This window comes from Spinacia oleracea, chromosome 1 (assembly GCF_020520425.1).
Source record: "Spinacia oleracea cultivar Varoflay chromosome 1, BTI_SOV_V1, whole genome shotgun sequence".
Lineage (NCBI taxonomy): Eukaryota > Viridiplantae > Streptophyta > Magnoliopsida > Caryophyllales > Amaranthaceae > Spinacia > Spinacia oleracea.
This window is the reverse complement of record NC_079487.1, coordinates 128,948,210-128,968,343: the sequence shown is the minus strand read 5'-3', so window position 1 is coordinate 128,968,343 and position 20,134 is coordinate 128,948,210. Positions and strand designations below refer to the sequence as shown.

The 20,134-nt window shown below is 36.0% G+C and overlaps 2 protein-coding genes across 3 annotated transcripts; both read left to right on the top strand.

The window, feature by feature from the left end:
- The first annotated feature begins 2,843 nt into the window (after window positions 1–2,843).
- Window positions 2,844–8,883, top strand: LOC110794555 (protein STICHEL-like 2). 2 transcript variants are annotated; one of them, XM_021999534.2, is made up of 8 exons: window positions 2,844–3,320; window positions 3,929–5,539; window positions 5,609–5,828; window positions 6,000–6,185; window positions 6,285–6,509; window positions 7,582–8,263; window positions 8,364–8,421; window positions 8,563–8,883. In XM_021999534.2, exons 2-8 carry the CDS (start codon window positions 3,989–3,991, stop codon window positions 8,635–8,637), a joined length of 2,997 nt encoding a protein of 998 aa, XP_021855226.2. In that variant the 5' UTR covers window positions 2,844–3,320; window positions 3,929–3,988; the 3' UTR covers window positions 8,638–8,883. The 2 variants fall into 2 exon arrangements, with proteins under 2 accessions (XP_021855226.2, XP_021855227.2); XM_021999535.2 differs by lacking the exon at window positions 2,844–3,320 and adding an exon at window positions 3,453–3,638.
- A 2,185-nt stretch (window positions 8,884–11,068) lies between these two features.
- Window positions 11,069–19,745, top strand: LOC110794554 (probable Ufm1-specific protease). Its single transcript, XM_021999533.2, has 12 exons — window positions 11,069–11,768; window positions 13,132–13,391; window positions 13,535–13,622; window positions 13,739–13,914; window positions 14,754–14,844; window positions 15,118–15,240; window positions 15,468–15,515; window positions 15,614–15,690; window positions 16,447–16,535; window positions 16,647–16,758; window positions 18,276–18,378; window positions 19,013–19,745. Exons 1-12 carry the CDS (start codon window positions 11,216–11,218, stop codon window positions 19,240–19,242), a joined length of 1,950 nt encoding a protein of 649 aa, XP_021855225.1. The 5' UTR covers window positions 11,069–11,215; the 3' UTR covers window positions 19,243–19,745.
- The last annotated feature ends 389 nt before the right edge of the window (window positions 19,746–20,134 follow it).

Sequence of the window (20,134 nt, the reverse complement as noted above, 5' to 3'; positions counted from 1 at the left end):
AACTAAAATTATTATTGTGGGGAATTCATCAATTATAATCTGGATTTATAATAAAAAATAAAAATAACTGCAATAGAAGTATTGACTACAAACAGTTCTTGCATAGGAGTGTTGAAAATTTGGAATTACCCTACTTCGTACAATTGTTGGTAGTATAAGTATAACAGCAATTATTGAACTTTTCAAAATAAATTAGGAAGTCTTAACAATTTTTTGAGGAAATATTTTCATAATCCTCATGCTTAAACCTAATTAACCCTTTCACTTTTATTGTAACAAAAAGTAACAACATACTCCTTTTAAGAAAGCAAACACATCTTAATATGAATGTTAATTATGTTGAAGTTGATGCCTTTTTGAAAAATAAGAAAAAAAAAAGGAAGAAGAAGAGGATTAAAAAAGAAGCAAGGAACCAATCAAAGTTACCTAAGCACTGAACAAGAGAATTAGAATAATAAGTAACCATCATCATGATTTTATTAAGTAAAAAGTGGTCCCACAAGGCTACAATGGTAAATAATGTAGACTATATACAAGGGGGTGCCTCAATTATATGAAACTTAATAGTAATGTCAGAATTTCAGAACCCACATTATTTTTTATGTTTACTGTTAATTACCTTTATTCCCCCCCCCCCCTTTTTTTTTTATACTTTTTATCCTACTCCATTAATGTTTTTCAAAAAACAGTTGCAATTATTTGGTCATGTCCGCTCCGTCCTAAAAATTACTCCCTCCGTCCCTTAACACTCGCACCGCTTTTCTTATCGGGTCGTCCCTTAATACTTGCACCGCTTTTATAAATGGAAATTTTTATCAATATTATATTATTTCTCACACTTGCCTACTAACTCAACTACACCTCTACTCCTTACAAAAAAAATCATTTAAAAATTCACACTCCTCACTCACCACTCTCCACCGGTCCACCCTTACACATTTTCCACTAACTATATTAAAAAATTATCCCACTATCAATTAACCGTCATTAAATTAATAAGCCAATTCAAATGTCTTAAACTCCGCACCGGTTAAACCGGTGCGAGTATTAAGGGACGGAGGGAGTATTTCATTACAAATTTTGACCATAAACTCTTATTTCGTATTACGGGGTAACTTATAAGAAATAATATAATCACGTGAGATCTTGTTAGATTTGTTTCAAATATATATTTTTGAAATATCAATCTTTTATAATTATTATGCTTGTAGAGTTAGAAATATTTACATTTTAAGTCGTGCAATGTCTCGGTGACGTGAAAACTCAAATGAGATAATAGTTTAGTGATTATTGTATTAAGTTTCATAAATTCATTTCAACTAAGTTAAGGAAAAATGAGGACTAAGTTTTCTAGACAATTGAATATGCGGAGTACATTATTCTCAGTAAAAACGAATGCAGATGAGTTGAATATATAGAGTTCAGATAAGTTAAATGATTTCAGTCAAATTCAAGTTGAACCACACAAATTGTAGTGCGTTTTATTCATCTGATTGTCACTTAAGAAATACCTTTTTGAAATAAAATTATTTAAATTTATGAATAATGGACACTACAAGAAATCCGAAGTAGTTGTAAATAAACCGAATTTATCTAAACTGAAATGAGACAAACAGAGCATAACCTTCATAGGCTTCATTTCCTATCCCCTTTCTCATGGACTTCGGACGGAGTATTACGTAGAAGTACATTACTTAATTTTATTTATAACCTTTTGATTTTTAGTTTTCTTTTTTGGTAGTATATGTACGAAGTATTTCTTACGAAGCATTTAACGTTCTTACAAATCACTATAAGTATTTTTACATATTTAGGTGATTTAAGGGTCGTGCTTTCTCTTTTCTTTAAGAAAAACGGAGTAGTATTCTTTTTATCTGAATCTAATAAGTTCAATAACAAAGTAAGTTTAAGAAGTTTACTTTTTACAATTAGTTGAATAAGTTTCAATCTTATTCGATTAAATTAGGAGATTTTCATAAAAAAGAAAACACACCTAAGAAATTAAAGTTATGTTCTACACAGTGCATTCTACTCCACTACTCCACATATCTTGTGTAAATATATGGTCAAAGTTCAGTAAAAAAAAAATTATGGACTTCTATAAATTCATATCAAATTACCTTATGTTTTACTCCCTCTGTTCCTTAATACATGCAATAGTTTGATTGACATATTTGACAATGCACTAGTTTGACCGTAATTAGATGTAATTACGCTGTACATATAATTAAAACTTAATAAGTTGATTGATATTTGAAAAATATATATTAAGACTAATTCAACAATATACTTCTTCAACAGTAACATTTAATTTTACATACTCCGTATAGTAAAATAATTTGGTAAAACTTAATGTATAAATAGTGTAAAAGTCAAACTGTTATGATGAGTATTCACGAACTGAGGGAGTACAATTACACCTTACTTTTTATTTTGGTCTATACACCTTTATCATTTTCGCTATGCATATATATACTCCTTCGTTTCGAAATAGTAGAGACAATTTGACCTTTGATGCTATTTACAAATCTCAATTTGACTCTCATTTGTGATTTATGGGTAAAAAACAATATAGGGTGTGTAGTTTAGTTTGACTCGTCTTGATATGTATTTTTAGAATTTCAACTTTGATAATATTTACAAATACAAAATTAGAGATACTAAACATTTACGTTGACAAACATGAAAAGATAAACTCACCCCGTTATTTTCGAAACGGAGTCCAGTAGATTATAGACTAGAATGTAGGAAGAAAAGTTTAGAAATTCGCAAAAATAAAAAGAAAAAAAGCGTGGATTTTGCTGGTCCCATTTATAGGTAATGAACCCTCAACTTTTCAAGCCAGCAAACATAAAAAGCCAAACTAACTCTCAAACTGTCAGTACACTATACATTTACCAAATTACCCTTCCTCTTTCTGTTCTCTCTCCTCCCCTGCAACACTCTATCTGGCCACTCAACATTTCCTGCTCTACTTTGTTTAAATCATTTCTGGGTTTTTCTTCTTTTGAAATTATTATTATTACGGAGTAATAATTACTAACAATAAGCTCTCATTTCATGAATTCATCATCAAATAATTATTTCTTTTCTGGGTTTTTACTTTACTTTTTAATATTATTGAAATAACATAATATTTCATGTTCTTCTTGCTGATTTCCTGTGTTTGATAGTGTTGAAATTCAACCATTTGGACAAACTTTGAAGCTACATTTTTGTAAGGGGTTTATTATTTTTTATAAAATAATTAAAATTTCCCTTTTTTTCTCCGATAATCTCGCCCTCGTGAACTTCAAGCAACGCAGTATCTCAATGCTCAGGTTCCTATTTTCATTCAATTTACTTTTATTATTATAATTATTTGTCGTTTGGCAATGTGTCTATATTTTTTTCTTTACTATAAAATTATATTAATATTGTATAGTTTTAGTTAGATTCCATGTCTCTTCCATTTTTTCCTCCCAATTTTTATCCTCTTCTTGCTTGTAGTTTTCCCCTTAGTTGATGAATGTAAGTTGAAATAATAGAAATTTCAGTCATTTTTTCATCTGGGTATTTATTTTTGAAGAAATTTTCCATGTTCTGGTGAAAAAGAAAGGAGATTGTGCTGGTTTTTGAATGTTGTACTTGGTCTAAAGGTACAGGAAACAGTGCACTGTTGTTGTTTTTACTGTTGTCTGTTGATAATTAGATTTTGATTGTTCTTCCATTTTTGGTAATCATGCCATCTAGATATGATCACAGGGTATACGATATTCGTCCGAAATGATGTTTCAGGTTGTCCGCCTCATTTTGACTGTCTTTGTGTTATTGCATTTTAATGTGACTAATGTCTGATTGTTTTCCATGTTTCTATTTGTATTTAGGTTTTTGTCGAATTCAGTAGGTGGGGTTTTGATTTTTTCTTTTTTCCTTATTTTGTACACAGGTCTGGTTTTTAGTACATTGTATTATTGTGGTGTAGATTGTCGGAATAGTTTTCTGAAGGATGGAGGGGCGGCGGCATTCGGTTGATGTACCGATATCAAAAACCTTGGTGGCTCTTAGGAGGGTGAGGTCATTGAGGGATCCATCAACTCATTCCATGAGTAAATTCTCTTCTATAGTTGATAGTTTACATTGGGATACTAATTCTTGTAATGGGATTTCTTTGAGGTTTGGGAATGGTTGTCAAGAGGGTAATTTAAGCAATAATTGGGATTTGAGTAAAATTTTAGGTACATGTGGAGAAGAAGAAGATGAAAATGTCATGGATTTCGAATCGAAGGAGTACACTCCTAAATCCATTTCTAAGTCTAATGTAAGCAAGAGTGTTGGAAAATCAGGAACAAAAGGCAAACATGAGGGTGATGACAAATCACCTAGTCTGAAATATGGTAGTGAATATAGGGATAATGGATTAGAGTTAGCTTGTGTTTCTCCTTCCAATGATCCATTTAAGGGTGTTGATTCAAATCATGGTTCAACGAGGTCTACTCCAATTCGAAATCAGTCTTATGGAGGATGTAAGGGGTCAATTGGGTCATTAGGTGATTTTGTAAGCCGAGGAGGCAGTCCATCTCTTTGTGCTAGTGACACGTTGCTAGACGGATCAACACGTAGTGCATCACTATTTGCAAATGAAGAGATTGATGCTTTAGACGAGGAATATCGTGGATGTGGGATAACGTGTTGTTGGTCAAAAACCCCTCGATATAGAGACCCATCTCTCGCTTCTGACGGAGAAGAGTATCCACTAATATCAGGGGAAACAGGTGATACTGATATTATGTCAGGAACTAGAAGTTGGAAGCACATTAACAATGAAGTTGTTCCATATTCTGAAAGTCCTAGGAGTTTAAGTCAGAAATTCAGACCAAAATCGTTTGATGAGTTAATTGGACAAGGTGTGGCAACAAGGTCATTGTTGGGTGCTATTTTGAAAGGTAGGATAACCACATTCTATCTTTTTCATGGTCCTCGTGGTGCTGGAAAGACTTCTGCTTCAAGGATATTCGCTGCTGCGTTAAATTGTCTCTCACTAGACGAGCAAAGGCCGTGTAGATCATGTCAAGAATGCATGTTGTATTTCGCGGGTAGGAGTAGGGATGTTAAGGAAGTTGATCCTGTGAGAATAAACCGAGCTGGTAGGATGAGATCTTTCATTAAAAGTGCTAGTTTACCTCCAATCTCCTCGAAATTTAAGGTCATTATTTTGGATGAATGTCATTTGATTCGAAGTGATACATGGGCAACTCTTTTGAGCAACATGGAGAGTTTCTCTCAACATGCTGTCTTTGTTATGGTCACCCCAGACCTGGATAAGCTGCCAAGAAACGTGGTTGCACGGTCTCATAGATACCATTTTCCAAAATTAAAGGATGTTGATGTTACATTTAGGCTAGGAAATATTTGTGTGGAAGAAGGAATTGAGTTTGATCAGGCTGCTTTGGAGTTTATTGCCTCCAAATCGAATGGTTCAATGCGAGATGGTGAAATGATGCTTGATCAGCTGAGTATGTTGGGAAGCAAGATTACTAAGACATTAGCTTATGAACTTGTGAGTTATATGACACTCTTTTGAAGCCTTGTTTTTTTGTGCTTGGACTGAAATTCAACATTTTTGCAGGTTGGAACTGTTTCAGATGACGAGCTGCTTGACTTACTTGATCTGTCTCTGTCCGCGGACACTTCAAATACAGTTAAAAGGGCAAGGGAATTGATGAGGTCGAGGATTGACCCGATGCAACTTATATCCCAACTAGCCAATATCATAATGGATATTCTAGCCGGGAAGTTCCAGGATGAAGACTCTGAAATTCGGAGGAATTTCATGAGAAGACATGCTTGTAAGTAATCTAGAATCATTAGACTATCTTATATTATCAATGAGTGACCATAATGGTTATAGTAATGGAAGATTCTTTGCAAGAATTATTCTACTGATACTACTCTGATGACAATTGACTTCCAAAATGTAGTTTTCTGTTTGACTTATGTTGAATGATGCTGTTTTACAGCAGAGACAGATATGCAGAAGATTCGTAACGCACTGAAGATATTATCAGAAAGTGAGAAACAGCTGAGGGTGTCCAAAAATCAAACTACATGGCTTACTGTAGCTCTATTGCAATTGAATTCTACAGATCCCTCTTTCTCAGATCCTAACGAGTCCAGGTTATCTGTAAGAACTTCAAATTCTGAAGGTTGGTTTTACTTCTATCCTTATTTATAAACCAAGATCATGCTTAATCCAGCTCAATGGTACTTAACTGATCAGTAAAATGTTGTATCAAATTCTTCAGCTGCAGATGGCGACTGTAGCAGTACAGCATCCCTTGGCGAGAGATCAAAGCATCTTGTCTCATATGATTGCGCTGATGAAGAATTGCGAAAAATGGTGGCACAAGGAGAATGTGAAGGTGCTCTTGAATCAATATGGATCAGAGCCACTGAAATATGCCACTCACATTCACTAAGGAGCTTTCTACGGAGACGAGGGAGGCTCTCTTCTGTTAGGGTCAAGAAAGGTAAATCCATCTTCTTTAATATTGTCTCACAATTTCTTAAAGTGGCTAGGAGTATATAATCAGACTTTCCGACAACTATTTGACATGTTCTTCATTTCCATCTGCTTCATGTGAGCAATAAAGCTGCACTGCTGCACTACACCTCTGCTCACGTCAGGACTGTATTTTACTACACGTTATGCTACACGCATTTGGTTCCTGCTTGTTTAGTTTTCTTCACCATTCTCTGTGCCGATTTGAACCAGTGATTATGTTTCTTCTGCTAGTCAACATTTGAGGATCAAACATTTAACGTAACTTGGAGTTTGGTACACTTCTGAGATCTGTCTTTCTGAAAGGATAAGAAGTCTTTTCTTGAGAAGTTTAGTAAAAAACGAGATGATTTGAATTTGTTACTTTTGTCTGTGATATTCCTGTTTAGTTGATTGAGAATTTGTAATCATGATTAATTGAGAATTTGTAATCATGATTATGTGCCTCTGGTGAGTATTTTGCACGAACCCCAACTGTGTATGCTGTAAGAAAATGTCAGGTCCGACTGGGCCCCAGCAGATGTTATGCTCATGTTCTGTTAGACTGGTCTAAATGATCCGCCTTTACAGGGCTAATAATATTTTAATGTCGAGGCTTGAGACTATCAGCTCATTGAGAAATTACTGGACTTGCATTGCACAAAATACTGGTGATTCATTGGTACCATTCTTAGTCGGAAAAGTAGCTGTCAATTAGTTTGAGCATTTTGTTTGCAGAAAATTCTGAAAATTAGGAAAATCTGGAGTAGAACTCAAATAGGATTCCAGATTTGTTAATCAGACATCCATTGATGGCTAACTCCACTTGATCCCTGGCAGTTCTTTTCACTTACTGTATCTGGGGACTCGTGTTTTATTGTTGCAATTTTCAGAGTGAATAATTAATTTATCAGGATGGGAATTGTATTCTGCTCAAAACCAGTTTATGAAATGCTAAATCCTTGACCAATCTGTGCTTGTATTTTCTTGAAAAAGGTTGTTGAACTAAGAAGGGATATGTGATTTTGCTAACTTGTCATTGATATTATAACCATACACAGATCTGGCTGTGGCTGAACTAGAATTTGATCATCCAAACTATGCATCAAAGGCAGAGAACTCATGGAAACTTATTGCAAGCTCTCTTCAATCCGTTCTAAAATGCAACGTGGAGCTTAGGATCAATCTCTCTCATAGTTATGCCAAATCCAAGAGACCATCTTTCAGTCTGTTTAGCTGTTCTCGCAGAATTCACAAGTCAAATACTACTGAAAATGGAAGTGATCGATTGTCAGATGCCTCCAATTTCACTTCTGATAAAGCTATGATAGGAGACAACAAGCATGTCGAAACTTGCTCATCCTGTGGGTCCCAGGTATCTCATATATGCAGCCACAGAATGGTTACTATTATCAGAAACAGCGATGGAAATGCACTAAGTACTGCAAAGTCTGGTGCATCGACACCTCACAGAGTGTCACAAGATAGCATGTCGAGTGAGCATGAGAAAGTATGCAAGATTTTAACCGTTGAAGAGCAAGAAGTTCAGCCTAACTGCTTCCCTAAAAACATGAGACTCAGTAAAAAAATGACATCGTCAGAGTCTTCTGAATTACTGTGCTTAAAAGTCCAGCCAAAAGCAAGCAGTAGGGAAGCATCATTTGATGCATATATCTGCACCGACTATCCTTACGTGTTAAGAAATGGTAGTAACAAAAGTGACATTTCACAGCATGAAGATGGGTGAGTTGGTGCTGTATTCTGCTATAATTAGTAAACTTCAGTCCAGTACTTTTTGACTAGTCCCTGATAAATAACATGTACATCATCATATTTCTTGCAGAAAAATGGAAGACTCGAAGTCACATTGCTGGAAAACACCGCCTTTTTCAATGAAGAAGGTAAGCACAAGGAGACAGAATTAGTTAAATCAGATTGTTCAAGACTTCAAGTAAAATAGGGATGAAACAGAATCTGTTGAAACATATTCACAATGTTAGGCTTATGTAATGCTAAGTTAGAAACATTGCTCGATCTTGCAGGGTTGGCAAATGAAGCATCAACGGCAAAGATCACATCTTGTAGAATGGGTTCTTCCTTGTACTACAGCCAAGTAAGAGTTGCAAATAGGTATCTACGGCTTCTAACTTTCCGGATATGGAGTCTTTCGTGTTTTCTAAGACGCGAAACAGTTGTAGTAATTAGATTAGTATGGTTATTAGAGAAATTTAGACATTAGAAAACAAGTTGGTACTATTGTTAGTATTGTACATGTATAGCTTTATTTTCCCATTGATGCTAAAATTTAGCTATGACATTCAAGAGACCAGCTAATTTGAACTACTCTAGTCTTTTGATTCAAACGATAGTGTCGAAGTGTGAAGAAACAAGATATGTAGCTAGTTAGTTGATAACTATGCTTACTTGCTCAGGTGGGTGTGTATGGCTACTGAACCTTTACATACCAATTACTCCGTACAAAGGTGAAAATTACACGATTAAAACCAAACACATCATATTAGTTTCAAACTTTTAAACCAATACTACCATCAGTTTTCATTCCCGATTCTTGTTTAAGGTTCCGTTCAATCGTTTGTTTTGTGTGTTTAAGGATGCAGAAAACTATTGTGACTCAGTGGGTCGTTTACCCACCTGATGTGGCAAGAAATGTGGCATGTTGACAAAATATAAAAGATGACATGGACTAAGTGATTTCCAAGACAAATTAAGTGGGTATTATTCATGATTCCCCAAACATGAGAGATGACATGGTCGTTTACCCATCTCAAATTTTGGGCATTAATTCCCAAAGCACAAGACATCACAGCAAGCACGCAGCCCGCTGCCCAGCTCGCTGTGTGTGCGCATATGCCCTTCATGGGCTTGTTGGCCGGCCAATGGCCTTAAGCCTTGGTCGGTTGGGTGGCTTAATGTTTAGGTTATTTTAATAACCTAAATACATGTTTTTCAGACACACAATTCAGGTTATACACACAACCCTAGAGGAAAAGTAAAACCCTAATTCTACTTTGCCTCCAAAGTGTGTTCTTCCCAAAAATCTAAAGAACCTTGATCGAGATCTAAGCTATCAACAATCAAGGCAGACTTGCACTGTCGGTGAACCAAGTAGAAGAACTCCGATTGAAGTTCTTGTTCGTATTCGTTGACAAAGAGGAAAACACGCTACAAACGTATGTATTGCTTAATCTGTACTTTATACATGATTCTTGCTTTGAGGTTATTCCGCTATCATGTTATGTATTTAACTGTACATCCTACAAATTAAAGGATACTCATAAGACATGGTTAAGTAATTTCAAATGGCAATATATAACTCAAACTAGTTGTAAAGCAATTACTACTATATTTGAAGTACATTTTTATCAAAATATAGAATTTTTAATTTTATCCTTTCAAATTTATTAGGAATTTCTCATTTTATCCTTTCAAATTTACATGCCAATAATAGTTCGTAGCTAGTCATTTGCAATTATATGACATATAGGGATATGAATAGGTCGATACACTCGTGAAGAAGTTAAAACGCTACCTCTACCGCTAACCGATACCTTGCCAAACATTTACAAATTTTACAAGTAGCGCCTTGACTAGGTCAAAACGTTACCCGCTACCTCAAACACTACTACAAAAAACGCCCTTAAACTCGCTACATTGCCTACATACTAATTCAAGGTGGAGAGGGAGACAATGGAGTACTTTAAGATAGGGATTTCTTAATTTTCATACATCGATCAGAAATGTAATAATCAATTTGATTACAGAATGACAGACATTACGGTCCTTCGCCTTCCCATCTCCCTGCACGAAACTAAAGAGGGAAAAGAAGGAAATTTGTGGGAGTATTGAAACTAAAGAGCGAAAAGAAGATAAGAAGAACTAGACTAAGCTAACCCAGAGACGAGATGCAAAAAGAACGATGGTCCATTCGTATTACGATTTTTAATTTCAAAGAAAGGAGTGCTTACATTATCACTTATCATTACACTTGAATGCAATCGCCAAATTGAAGAAAAATATATGAAAATAGTGTTTTGATACATACCTTATTCATGACTACGATACAAATTTGATTAACCGAGTCGACCGAACATCGCCATTGAAGGAGTTTTGCTGATCTTGGTCTATCAAAGAGGAAGAAGATTGTTTTGTCTAACCTATCCCAATAGTCTTTACGTAAAAAAAAGTTACTGAGTAAAAAGTAAAAATTAGGTAATTAATTCAAAGACTCTATTCAAACATTATGTATCGGTATAAGCATATGGACAATCTCTTTTTCTGTATGACTGCATACATCATTTTCTGAGTTCGTATTGATTACAAATTTAATAAATACTTTCATACTATAGTGTATTGGATTGTCCACCTATTCTTTCTATGTCCACGTGGGTTGTCCACCTCAGCTGGGTAGACAATCTAATGGTTTGCTCAATTATTTCGTATTCTTCTTGTCAGCATGCCACGTTTCTTACCTCATCAGGTGAGTAAAAGACCCACAGGGTGACAATAGTTTTCTCCATTTATTAATCAATATTTGAGTTGCTCTAAGAATTCGCTAATTCGCTCTTAATCCCACGTATGAATGTATGATAATTGCGCGTCTTTCTTTCAAGTTTCAAGTCTACACAGTCGACGCGAGCAGCGGAGCGAGCACACCTGCACAAGCTACTGAAATCAATGCCCTCGATGGATAACGGCAAAAGTGTTAGGGTTTTATGCCCTAAGCTCATCCTCACCAACAATTACGATGCACCTCTCCAATGGCTGATCGGATCACCCTTTTTCCCTCAATTCACCGTCGTCTCCACCGTCCGATGTCTTCACTACTTGCCGTCCGATCTCCTCTCTCCTGATTTCTCCAAAGAGGCGGACGATCTCAGGTCACTCATAATCAAAGGTTTTCATGTAATCGGAGCTCTGATTATCGGGAAAAATGGCGAATTGGTACAAATTGCCAAGCAGGCGATCAACGCTGCTTGTAAATTGAGGGAGATTTTGTATAATGGAGAGAATTTGAGGAACTTTGATGTAATTGGCGGAGTTTCGGGTTCGAGTAGCGGTGAATTGAAGTTCTTCGCTGCAAAATGGGGGGATTCGACGAATGTGGAGGATGTTGAGTGTGTATTGTATGAGGAGAAGGCGGGGAATTATCTTTGGGAGAGAGGTTGTATGCTGAAATGTGAACTTCCTATCAAGTTACCTGTTTATGTTCCTGCAAATAATGATTCAGGTACTTCTACTAAAAAATTTGTCTGAAATTGTTGCTACTTTGTTTTAATTCATGAAATTAAGATTTTGGAAATTTTGATTTGAAATTATTGCTGCAATGTTGATTTCATTTTCTGAAAATTTGGTGACAATGCTGTGATGTTTGAATCATGCCTATTGCATTGATGTTGCGTGCACTATTCAATTGCTGCAAGACCTATTTGATTTTGGTGTTGCTATTACTGTAAGAATCATATTTAAGTTGATAATGTTATATGTGTGTCAAAATATATCTATGGATGGGTGTATTACTGAAATTAAGGTGAAAAATGAGTTAATTGAGTAACGATTGGGGATTTATTGTTGAATTCAGTAAAGAGGGTCTTGACTTGCTGCAAACTCAAATGAGACCATGTCCATCAAGTTTATGCACAGGGATGTCAACGAGCTGAGCGGAGCCGAATATTTGGCTGTTCGAGCTAGGCTTGATAAGAAATTTCCGAGCTCGAGCTTGAGCCGAGCTTTCATTTTCCTTGTTCGAGCTTAGCTCATTTAAGTTTTTCGTTGTTCGAGCTTAGCTCACGAGTAACTTGTTTAAGTTCAAGCTCGAGCCGAGCCGAACTATTAACAAACGAGCTTTTAACAAACGAGCCTTAATAAACAAGCAAGATCGAATTTAAATGAGCATATTAATAAATGAAATATTATTTTAAACAATTATAAAACATAAAAACATAACCATACCCAAAGAAAAGGCTAGCACAATATACTAACTAATACTTTGTACCATTTTTTAAATTATAATCTCCTAAAAATCAAAATCTAACAAACTAATTGCAACTTATATTTACTTATAAATAAAAATTTGTCATATTTTTTTTTGGAAATTTAATGTAAACGAGCTTGAACAAGCTTTTAAACGAGCTTATAAACGAACATGAACGAGCTTGAAAATGAACATGATCGAGTTGTTCGCGAGCCTAAACGAGCCGAACACTAGGTTGTTCGAGCTAGTATCATTTATTAAACGAGCTTAAATTTTTTGTTCAGGCTCATTTATCTATAAATGAACGAGCTTTGACCGAGCTTGTTCATGGGCTGTTCACGAGCGTATCGGCTCATTGACATCCCTAACTGCCACATCCGTCTATTATTAAAAACAATTTCTCAAATTTGGAGAAAGTTTAGAAGATTGTTTTACATTCCTAAATTAAGAACAATTACATGTTTGTTTGTTTTATCTCTGTAAAATTTTGTCGGATCCCTAACATATAGATTAATAGTCAGTGATAAGTTCAGTCAATTGGCTGATACCTATTACTGAAAATCAGTTATGTTGGAGTTTTTACTTTTCTAAGTACAAGGACTACCTTGGTGTACTTCAGATGCGGTGGACCGATATCTGCAAGCGAATGAAGAACTAGCCACCATGTTCAGAGATCCTCAACTCACATTCATCCTGGAAGCATCGGACAAGTCGTCAGGTGTTCTACCTCGTCCTGTTATTGTTCGTGGTTCAGATTTGGAGTTCCAAACAGACATCTCCAATAGTAAGCTTTTGGATGACACCGCGGAAAAGTCTGATGGAAAGTCATTATGTTGTTCATACTTCTGTTTAGAGAGTAAACCGGCTGTGGATGCTGAGGTAATGAATTTGATATGCCTTTTCTCTGGATGTGAGCTCATTGAGTAATTATTACAGGTTCTAAATTAATGCACTGTTTCTGGCTTCTATCAATGCTGATCATCAGCAAGGGTAATTCTTCTCCTTATACTTTCTTTGCTTAGAGTGCAGATACTATTCAGGTGACTGCCCTCTCAAATAAGTCAATCATGTCCCCACAATCTGTTGCGCCAATGGCAGAGTATTGTCCTGGTATTGACATTTCTCCCTTCATTTTAATCTGGTTGATGCAATCAGTTTCCGCAACGGCAAAAATGCTTGCGATCTGTGAACTTATAAGTTATAACTATAATTTCTTATGCTTTCAGCTCCAGAGGAAGCGATACTGAGGCTTGTCGATTACAAACTGGAAGTTGTTTGTTATGCTGTCAAAAGTCTTCCTCTCACACATGCAGTTTCAAAGCTAATTATTCCTGCACTACTTGACCAGCTAACAACTATGAGAAACATTGTGGCACCCTCTTTCTTAGTTCAACATCCTCAGGTAGGATATTACTTGTATAGATTTTTTGATGTTAAACCGTTTTTTAGCTTGTACAAAAATGGGGATCTTCACAATACTATATAAACATTTATATTCTTCTCTCCTATGATACCTGTTTCATTTGTCACTCTTCAGTTAGTGCCTGTTCCATATTTTTCTCATGGTTTCTGTGATAACATGGCCTTTTTCTTTTGTTTTTTTTTACCTCTTGCCGTTATACTTTGAAGTTACTTCATTTCAGTTTGTTCCGAGCGATTGGTGTGGTGTTTATCTTCGGGTTCCTTTTCCATTTATTAGCTGCCTTTGATCTGTTTTCTGCTGTGGACATTTATGTCCTTATGTGTAATATGGTTCTTTTATCAATCTTCTTCCATATGTCAATATGTGTATACTGCAATTGAGACATGGAGTTCCTTGTTTCCTTTTCTTCTCTACTTGCAGATCTTGTTTCTTTCTCTTTGATTGGTTGTGTTATGCTAAATACTGAATGGACACACTCAACATTGTACTGAAATCAAACTAGATATTTTATTTCCTTGAACTTTGTGCTTCAATAAAAGTTGTGCCCGGCTCCATTTTCTGGGTTTTTTTTGGTGTGCATATATGTGTATGGAACTAGATTTTTTTTATTGTATACAAACTCTTCTGTTCGGAATTAGGTTTACATTAAAATTTCTTTGCTTTCTTATATGTGCTGTAATAGTGATTGCTTTTGTACCCATTGCTCTAACTATAAACAGATTCTTATTTGTTTTTTTTTTCTTTGAAGTGATTTTTTTAAGCATGCCTCTCTTCTCTTATTTGAACTCGTTTTCTTCCATGGTTGTTTGTAATTGCAGATACGGCCATTCCACTTTTGTCCTCCTGGTATTTTGCACCCCATAACAGCTACTTATGAACTGAGTTATGGTGAGACAGAACTGAAGCAAGGTATGTAAAGATCTGTTATAAAGTTTGAGTGGGAACACCAAGCTAGCTCATTTATATGAAACCCAGGCAAGCTTGCTGATAACATTAGATATTATAACTTTTGAGTTATTGAGGTGCCAAGGCTGGGCTTCTGGCTCCAAATTCCACCTACTCAGTTGATCAAAGGTTCAACCCCAAACATATGGGGAATAGCCTGTGTTTAATTATAAATATGTGAGATATATTCTTCTCGTTTCTGTAGTGTTCTCATATATATTCAATCTGTTTTTACAGTTGAAGCTAGGAGGTCTCTTCATCTTCGACTGGGTTTACCTTCTGATCGCCCTCTCTTACGAATTGCCAATGCCCTAAAAGTTGCCAAGTCCACTTCCAATGAAGGGATTTCATCCAAGAGGGGTAAGTATTGTACTTTTGAGTTAACTGACTACGTCTTTTGCTTCGTTGATTTTAATTACCCCCTTTTAAAGTAAATTATGCTGTTATCTCATCTTCTTCTCATCTGTCTTGCCATCTGTGTACTTTTAAATATTACCTCAATTGATGGAAGAAGTATTGGTAGAGTTCCTTGTAGTTTCCTCTCTGGACACACTAACTTTTTGGAGGCATCTTGTTTGTGCCTTTAGGTTATTTATTGCTGAAGGATGTACATGCTGACATTCCTAGCAGTGGGGGTTAGTAACTTTTAATTATTACTTTTACTACAGGACTGTTTACTGTAAACTGACCTATCCATGATTACTTGTGTCACATTTGAATATTCTATATGCAGTTTCTGGGGGCCTCGTGTCTCTGGTTCAAGGCTCTTATGAGTATCACCACTACCTTCAAAACGGTTTCGATGACTCGGTAATGAAATTTCTTTTGTCTGTTATTAGTTATATAATCATGAATATGATGCAGTGTTAATGATTAATTATACCCGGAGTAAACATCAAGGCCATGTAATAAATACGGTATGAACATGTGTTAAATGTAAAGGTGAGATTAGAGGGGGTTCCTAACAACCTCACCAAATATTGGTGAGGTATTAGTGTGGTGGCTATTGAAAAGGTTTGGATTTTCTGTGATTAGAGATGTGTAGAACCTTTCTTAAGTTTGATACACCTATAGTAGACGGATAATATATTTTTGAGTTTTGATTTAATGAAGTTTGTTCACATTTTATTTTCCTGTTGTCCACCTTTTAGTAAACTGCTCAGCTTCTGGACATTTTCAAGTGCACTTTTAAGTTAGATACAGCCATGCAGGTGTTGGTAGGCTGTGATGTCGCACCTATAGAACTTGATTCCTGACTTTTTAATCAGGCACATACGCTTATGCCTGCCTAAGTGCCAATATACATTATACCATGCCTGAAGTTATCTAAGTTGTTATGCTCTAATGAGATATAGCATAGAATATTTGGAAAATGGAAGATGAGCGGGAACCGTTGGTTAATTACCTTTTTTTTTTGTAAACTGTTATCGTTGTTCATTTGTATATACGGGGAAAAGGGGAAAGTGTTTAGGAAACATGTAGGAGGGTGGCTCTGAAATACACAACTGTTCTTGCCATAATTTTTGTTTCCTCGTTGACAAGTTATTTTCTGAAATAATGTGCTAGGGATGGGGATGTGCTTATCGCTCGTTACAAACCATAATCTCCTGGTTCAGACTCCAACAATATACTTCAATTGATGTTCCCACTCATAGGTGAGAAAGGCTAAAGGGGTTATCAAGATTTATTTCCTTGGCCATGATCACTCGTATGATGTCAGCATCTTGATTATTGGAGGTTGCGTATTTCTGTGTTATATTGCTCAGGGAGATACAGGAGGCACTAGTCGAGATTGGTGATAAAGATCCTTCTTTCATTGGATCACGTGAGTGGATTGGTGCCATTGAGTTAAGCTATGTGCTGGACAAACTTTTGGGTGTAAGTGTGATGGTCAACTTTCCATACTTATTTGCTTCAGTTCCATATGAGCTCATGTCTATTTTCATTTTGATGATTCTTTTTCTTTGTGGTCTAATATTGGTAAAGAAAACTCTTACTTCTTCCGTTTCGCAATAGATGCATCATTTCTTTTTTCACGTACCCAACATGCATCTTTGAACTTTAATATCTCTTATTGCGTGTAAGTAAAATTATAAAAAATTGATATTTGGAATCCTCACATTGATACGAATTTAACAAAATCTCACTTGACTATGTTTGTTTTTACATAATGTGAAAGAATAATTGTCAAAGTTAGTTAATGAATAGTGTCCAAAAGAGAAACGATACATCTATTGCGGAACGGAGGAAGTATAATCTTATTCCATCTTTTGGAGATGATGGATAGCAACCCTTTAATTATGACTTGTGAATCATTTTGCGTTGTGGACAAGTTATTGAACGCAAAATGACTTATCCATACCCATACCCTACCCATACCCTACCCGCGGACCCTTAAGACCCATACCCATAAGTTGTGGATAAATCATTTTGCGTACCCTACCCATACCCTATCCGCGGACCCTTAAGACCCATACCCTATCCATACCCTATATTTAGACCCGCTTAAATTTTGTTATTTTTATGTACTTCACTTTTTTTGTTGGATCTTGATGATGAAGTAGATGATGATATTGACGATAACTACTACTAAAGTACTGAATGGATGCCTATTTATTAACATTAATGTTGTGTAGTTAAGAATGTGGGATTTTGTAATTTATGAGATTCGTACTTTAAAATGTATTGTGTTTAAGGAAAGACAAGGATAATTTTTGAAGACTAGCTATTTATTTGTTTTTAAATGCCTTATTAATCGTTGTTCTTGTATTATTTTTGCATATTACATATAATTGCATACAAAAAAGGAAATAAAAGTTATAGTTTTACGCGGACCCGCATAAGACCCTAGACCCTACCCATACCCTGTCGGACCCATAGGGTCCGGGTAAGGGTCTTATAATTTTAGACCCTATAGGGTAAGGGTAGGGTATGGGTATATGTCAAAAAGTTAGGGTCCGGGTCCGGGTATTACTAGACCCTATCCAGACCCTGCCCATTGCCATCCCTACTATAATTTGAACCCCTATGAGTTTTAAAAACTTCATTCAAGATTGATATGATTTCGTCATCAATTCTTGAGAGGGTTTACACTTATTCCAATGAATCTTCTGTTGCAAGGTTGAGTTGGTGAAATGGCTACAACTAAACTCAAAAGAAAAGCACATGTATGACTGGTCCTGGAGGCGAAAATTTTTAACTGTTCATATTGCATTTTGTTTAGTTGCTCCCTTCCCCCCGCCCCCGACCGGCAACATCGGCAGCACAAACAGGCTGACACGTATACACATGCATCCTCCCCAAAAAGTGAAAGCTATTGTATCTGTATTCTGTAATCTGTATTATATGATTGAATATCAAATAAGTGCCAAAGACATTTTTTTTTTGTCTAACAGGTTACCTGCAAGGTCATGAATGTAAGATCTGGAGCTGAGCTTCCTGAGAAATGTCGAGAGTTAGCCTTGCATTTTGAGAACCAAGGAACACCCATCATGATTGGTAAACTTTTGGCATCCTCTTCACATGTTTTCTCATCTGTGTTAGTATTGCATGTGAATATGTGATAAGGGATTGGAGAGGGTGGTTTGCACCTGCTTGTCTCTTGTTAGGGAGTTACCCTGAGGAAATTAACAGTAAATTGCAATTAGTATTAAACTGGTATCCAATTATCAAAATCATGAATAGAATGTCAGTGATTTTTCACCGTAACATGATAGTCTCGTTGAGTCCCTTGTATGATCCACTTTGTAAAAGTACTGAGCCATCATTTGAAGATGTCAATATCTTAGATAAAGATAGTTCCTAGTGGCCGTGTTACTGGTTTCATGCAAGCATAACTGCAGCCTACTGTTAAACACCATAAACATCTAACCACCAACCTTCTTGAGTGTCTGCCGCACTACAAGCTAAGCATGTGTTGCAGTCATTTCCTAGGTTCTTTCTTCGTCATTTTGTTTAACCACAAGATAGTAATTGTCAGTATTTTTTAAGAAGTTTTCTTGAAGTCTTGATGGCTTATGAAATACTTATAACTTTCAAGATGGTGTTGCTTTCACCGCCAAGCTCTTTTGTCACTTAATGCATATAATAGAACTATATGCCTTTCTTAATCCGAGTTGCCGAACAAATGCAGGTGGTGGTGTCCTCGCATATACACTTCTAGGAGTTGACTACAATGATGCAAGTGGTGATTGTGCATTCCTAATATTGGATCCTCATTACACTGGTGGTGAAGATCTTAAGAAAATCGTAAATGGTGGTTGGTGTGGGTGGAAAAAGGCTGTTGATAGCAAGGGAAAGAGTTTCTTCTTAGCCGATAAGTTCTACAATCTATTGTTGCCACAAAGACCAAACATGGTGTAGCCGTCTATCTGGCAGTGAAATTACCCTGCTCGCGATTCCAGAAGAAATGAAGAGAATGGCATTATCATTATTGCCAGTTTTACCGTTCCTTCTTGGTCGTTTTACACTACAGAGCACCCCCATTCGTGGGCAACGTTTTGAGGGTTAGCTTGACGTTGATTTTATACTGCACCCCCTAACTTTTCTTGTAGTTTATGTACACAGTGTCAGTTTAAGCCGTGACAAAGGTTAGAGTGCATTGGAGATTTTACTTCTCTCCTGTAGAGACTTCGGAATCTTCGTTATGGTTGTCTAAGTCCTAAATTATTTCTTAAGATGCTTTGCAGTTTCTTCTTTGTAAGTATATTATACTTCTTCTGTAACATTTGTGGTTCTTGGACCTTTTTTCCCTGGGAATAGGCACTTGATCGAACACACACACGTTATTCATATCCAAATTTGAATCATGTACGTATACACTTTTAATGAGAATACATTTTAATGATAATACATTTTCTTAAGCATATGCAAAGTATATAGTACTTCAAAAATTGATTTGACCCATACAGGCCCGATTAAAATTAATTATCGTTGAAATTTACCGAGTATTCGTTTTTCACAATAAACTGGCCTTCACTAGACTCAAATTGACCTTACCCATACTCGAACTAGAAGTCTCTTTACCGCACCTCTACCTGAATCGGCTGAATGGTTTCTACTCTCTCCCATCCACACCCGCTCCCGGCTAGTCGGCTACCCGTATGGGCTTTTACTTATAAGATTTATGTTCTATAAAAACATAATATCTAACTAGGTGCATAAAATAATTTACGCCTTACGCTGGTTTAAATTAGTTTTCCGAACCCAATCTACTACTCCCTCCGTTTCTTTCTGTTTGTTACGTATTTCTTTT

Coding starts and splice junctions, on each gene's coding strand:
- LOC110794555 (XM_021999534.2), top strand. CDS start 3,989: ATGGAGGGGCGGCGGCATTCGGTTGATGTACCGATATCAAAAACCTTG. Junction 6,510..7,581: donor TTCTGTTAGGGTCAAGAAAG/GTAAATCCATCT, acceptor AACCATACACAG/ATCTGGCTGTGGCTGAACTA. Junction 8,264..8,363: donor ATTTCACAGCATGAAGATGG/GTGAGTTGGTGC, acceptor TATTTCTTGCAG/AAAAATGGAAGACTCGAAGT.
- LOC110794554 (XM_021999533.2), top strand. CDS start 11,216: ATGCCCTCGATGGATAACGGCAAAAGTGTTAGGGTTTTATGCCCTAAG. Junction 11,769..13,131: donor TCCTGCAAATAATGATTCAG/GTACTTCTACTA, acceptor GGTGTACTTCAG/ATGCGGTGGACCGATATCTG. Junction 15,241..15,467: donor AGGGATTTCATCCAAGAGGG/GTAAGTATTGTA, acceptor TTGTGCCTTTAG/GTTATTTATTGCTGAAGGAT.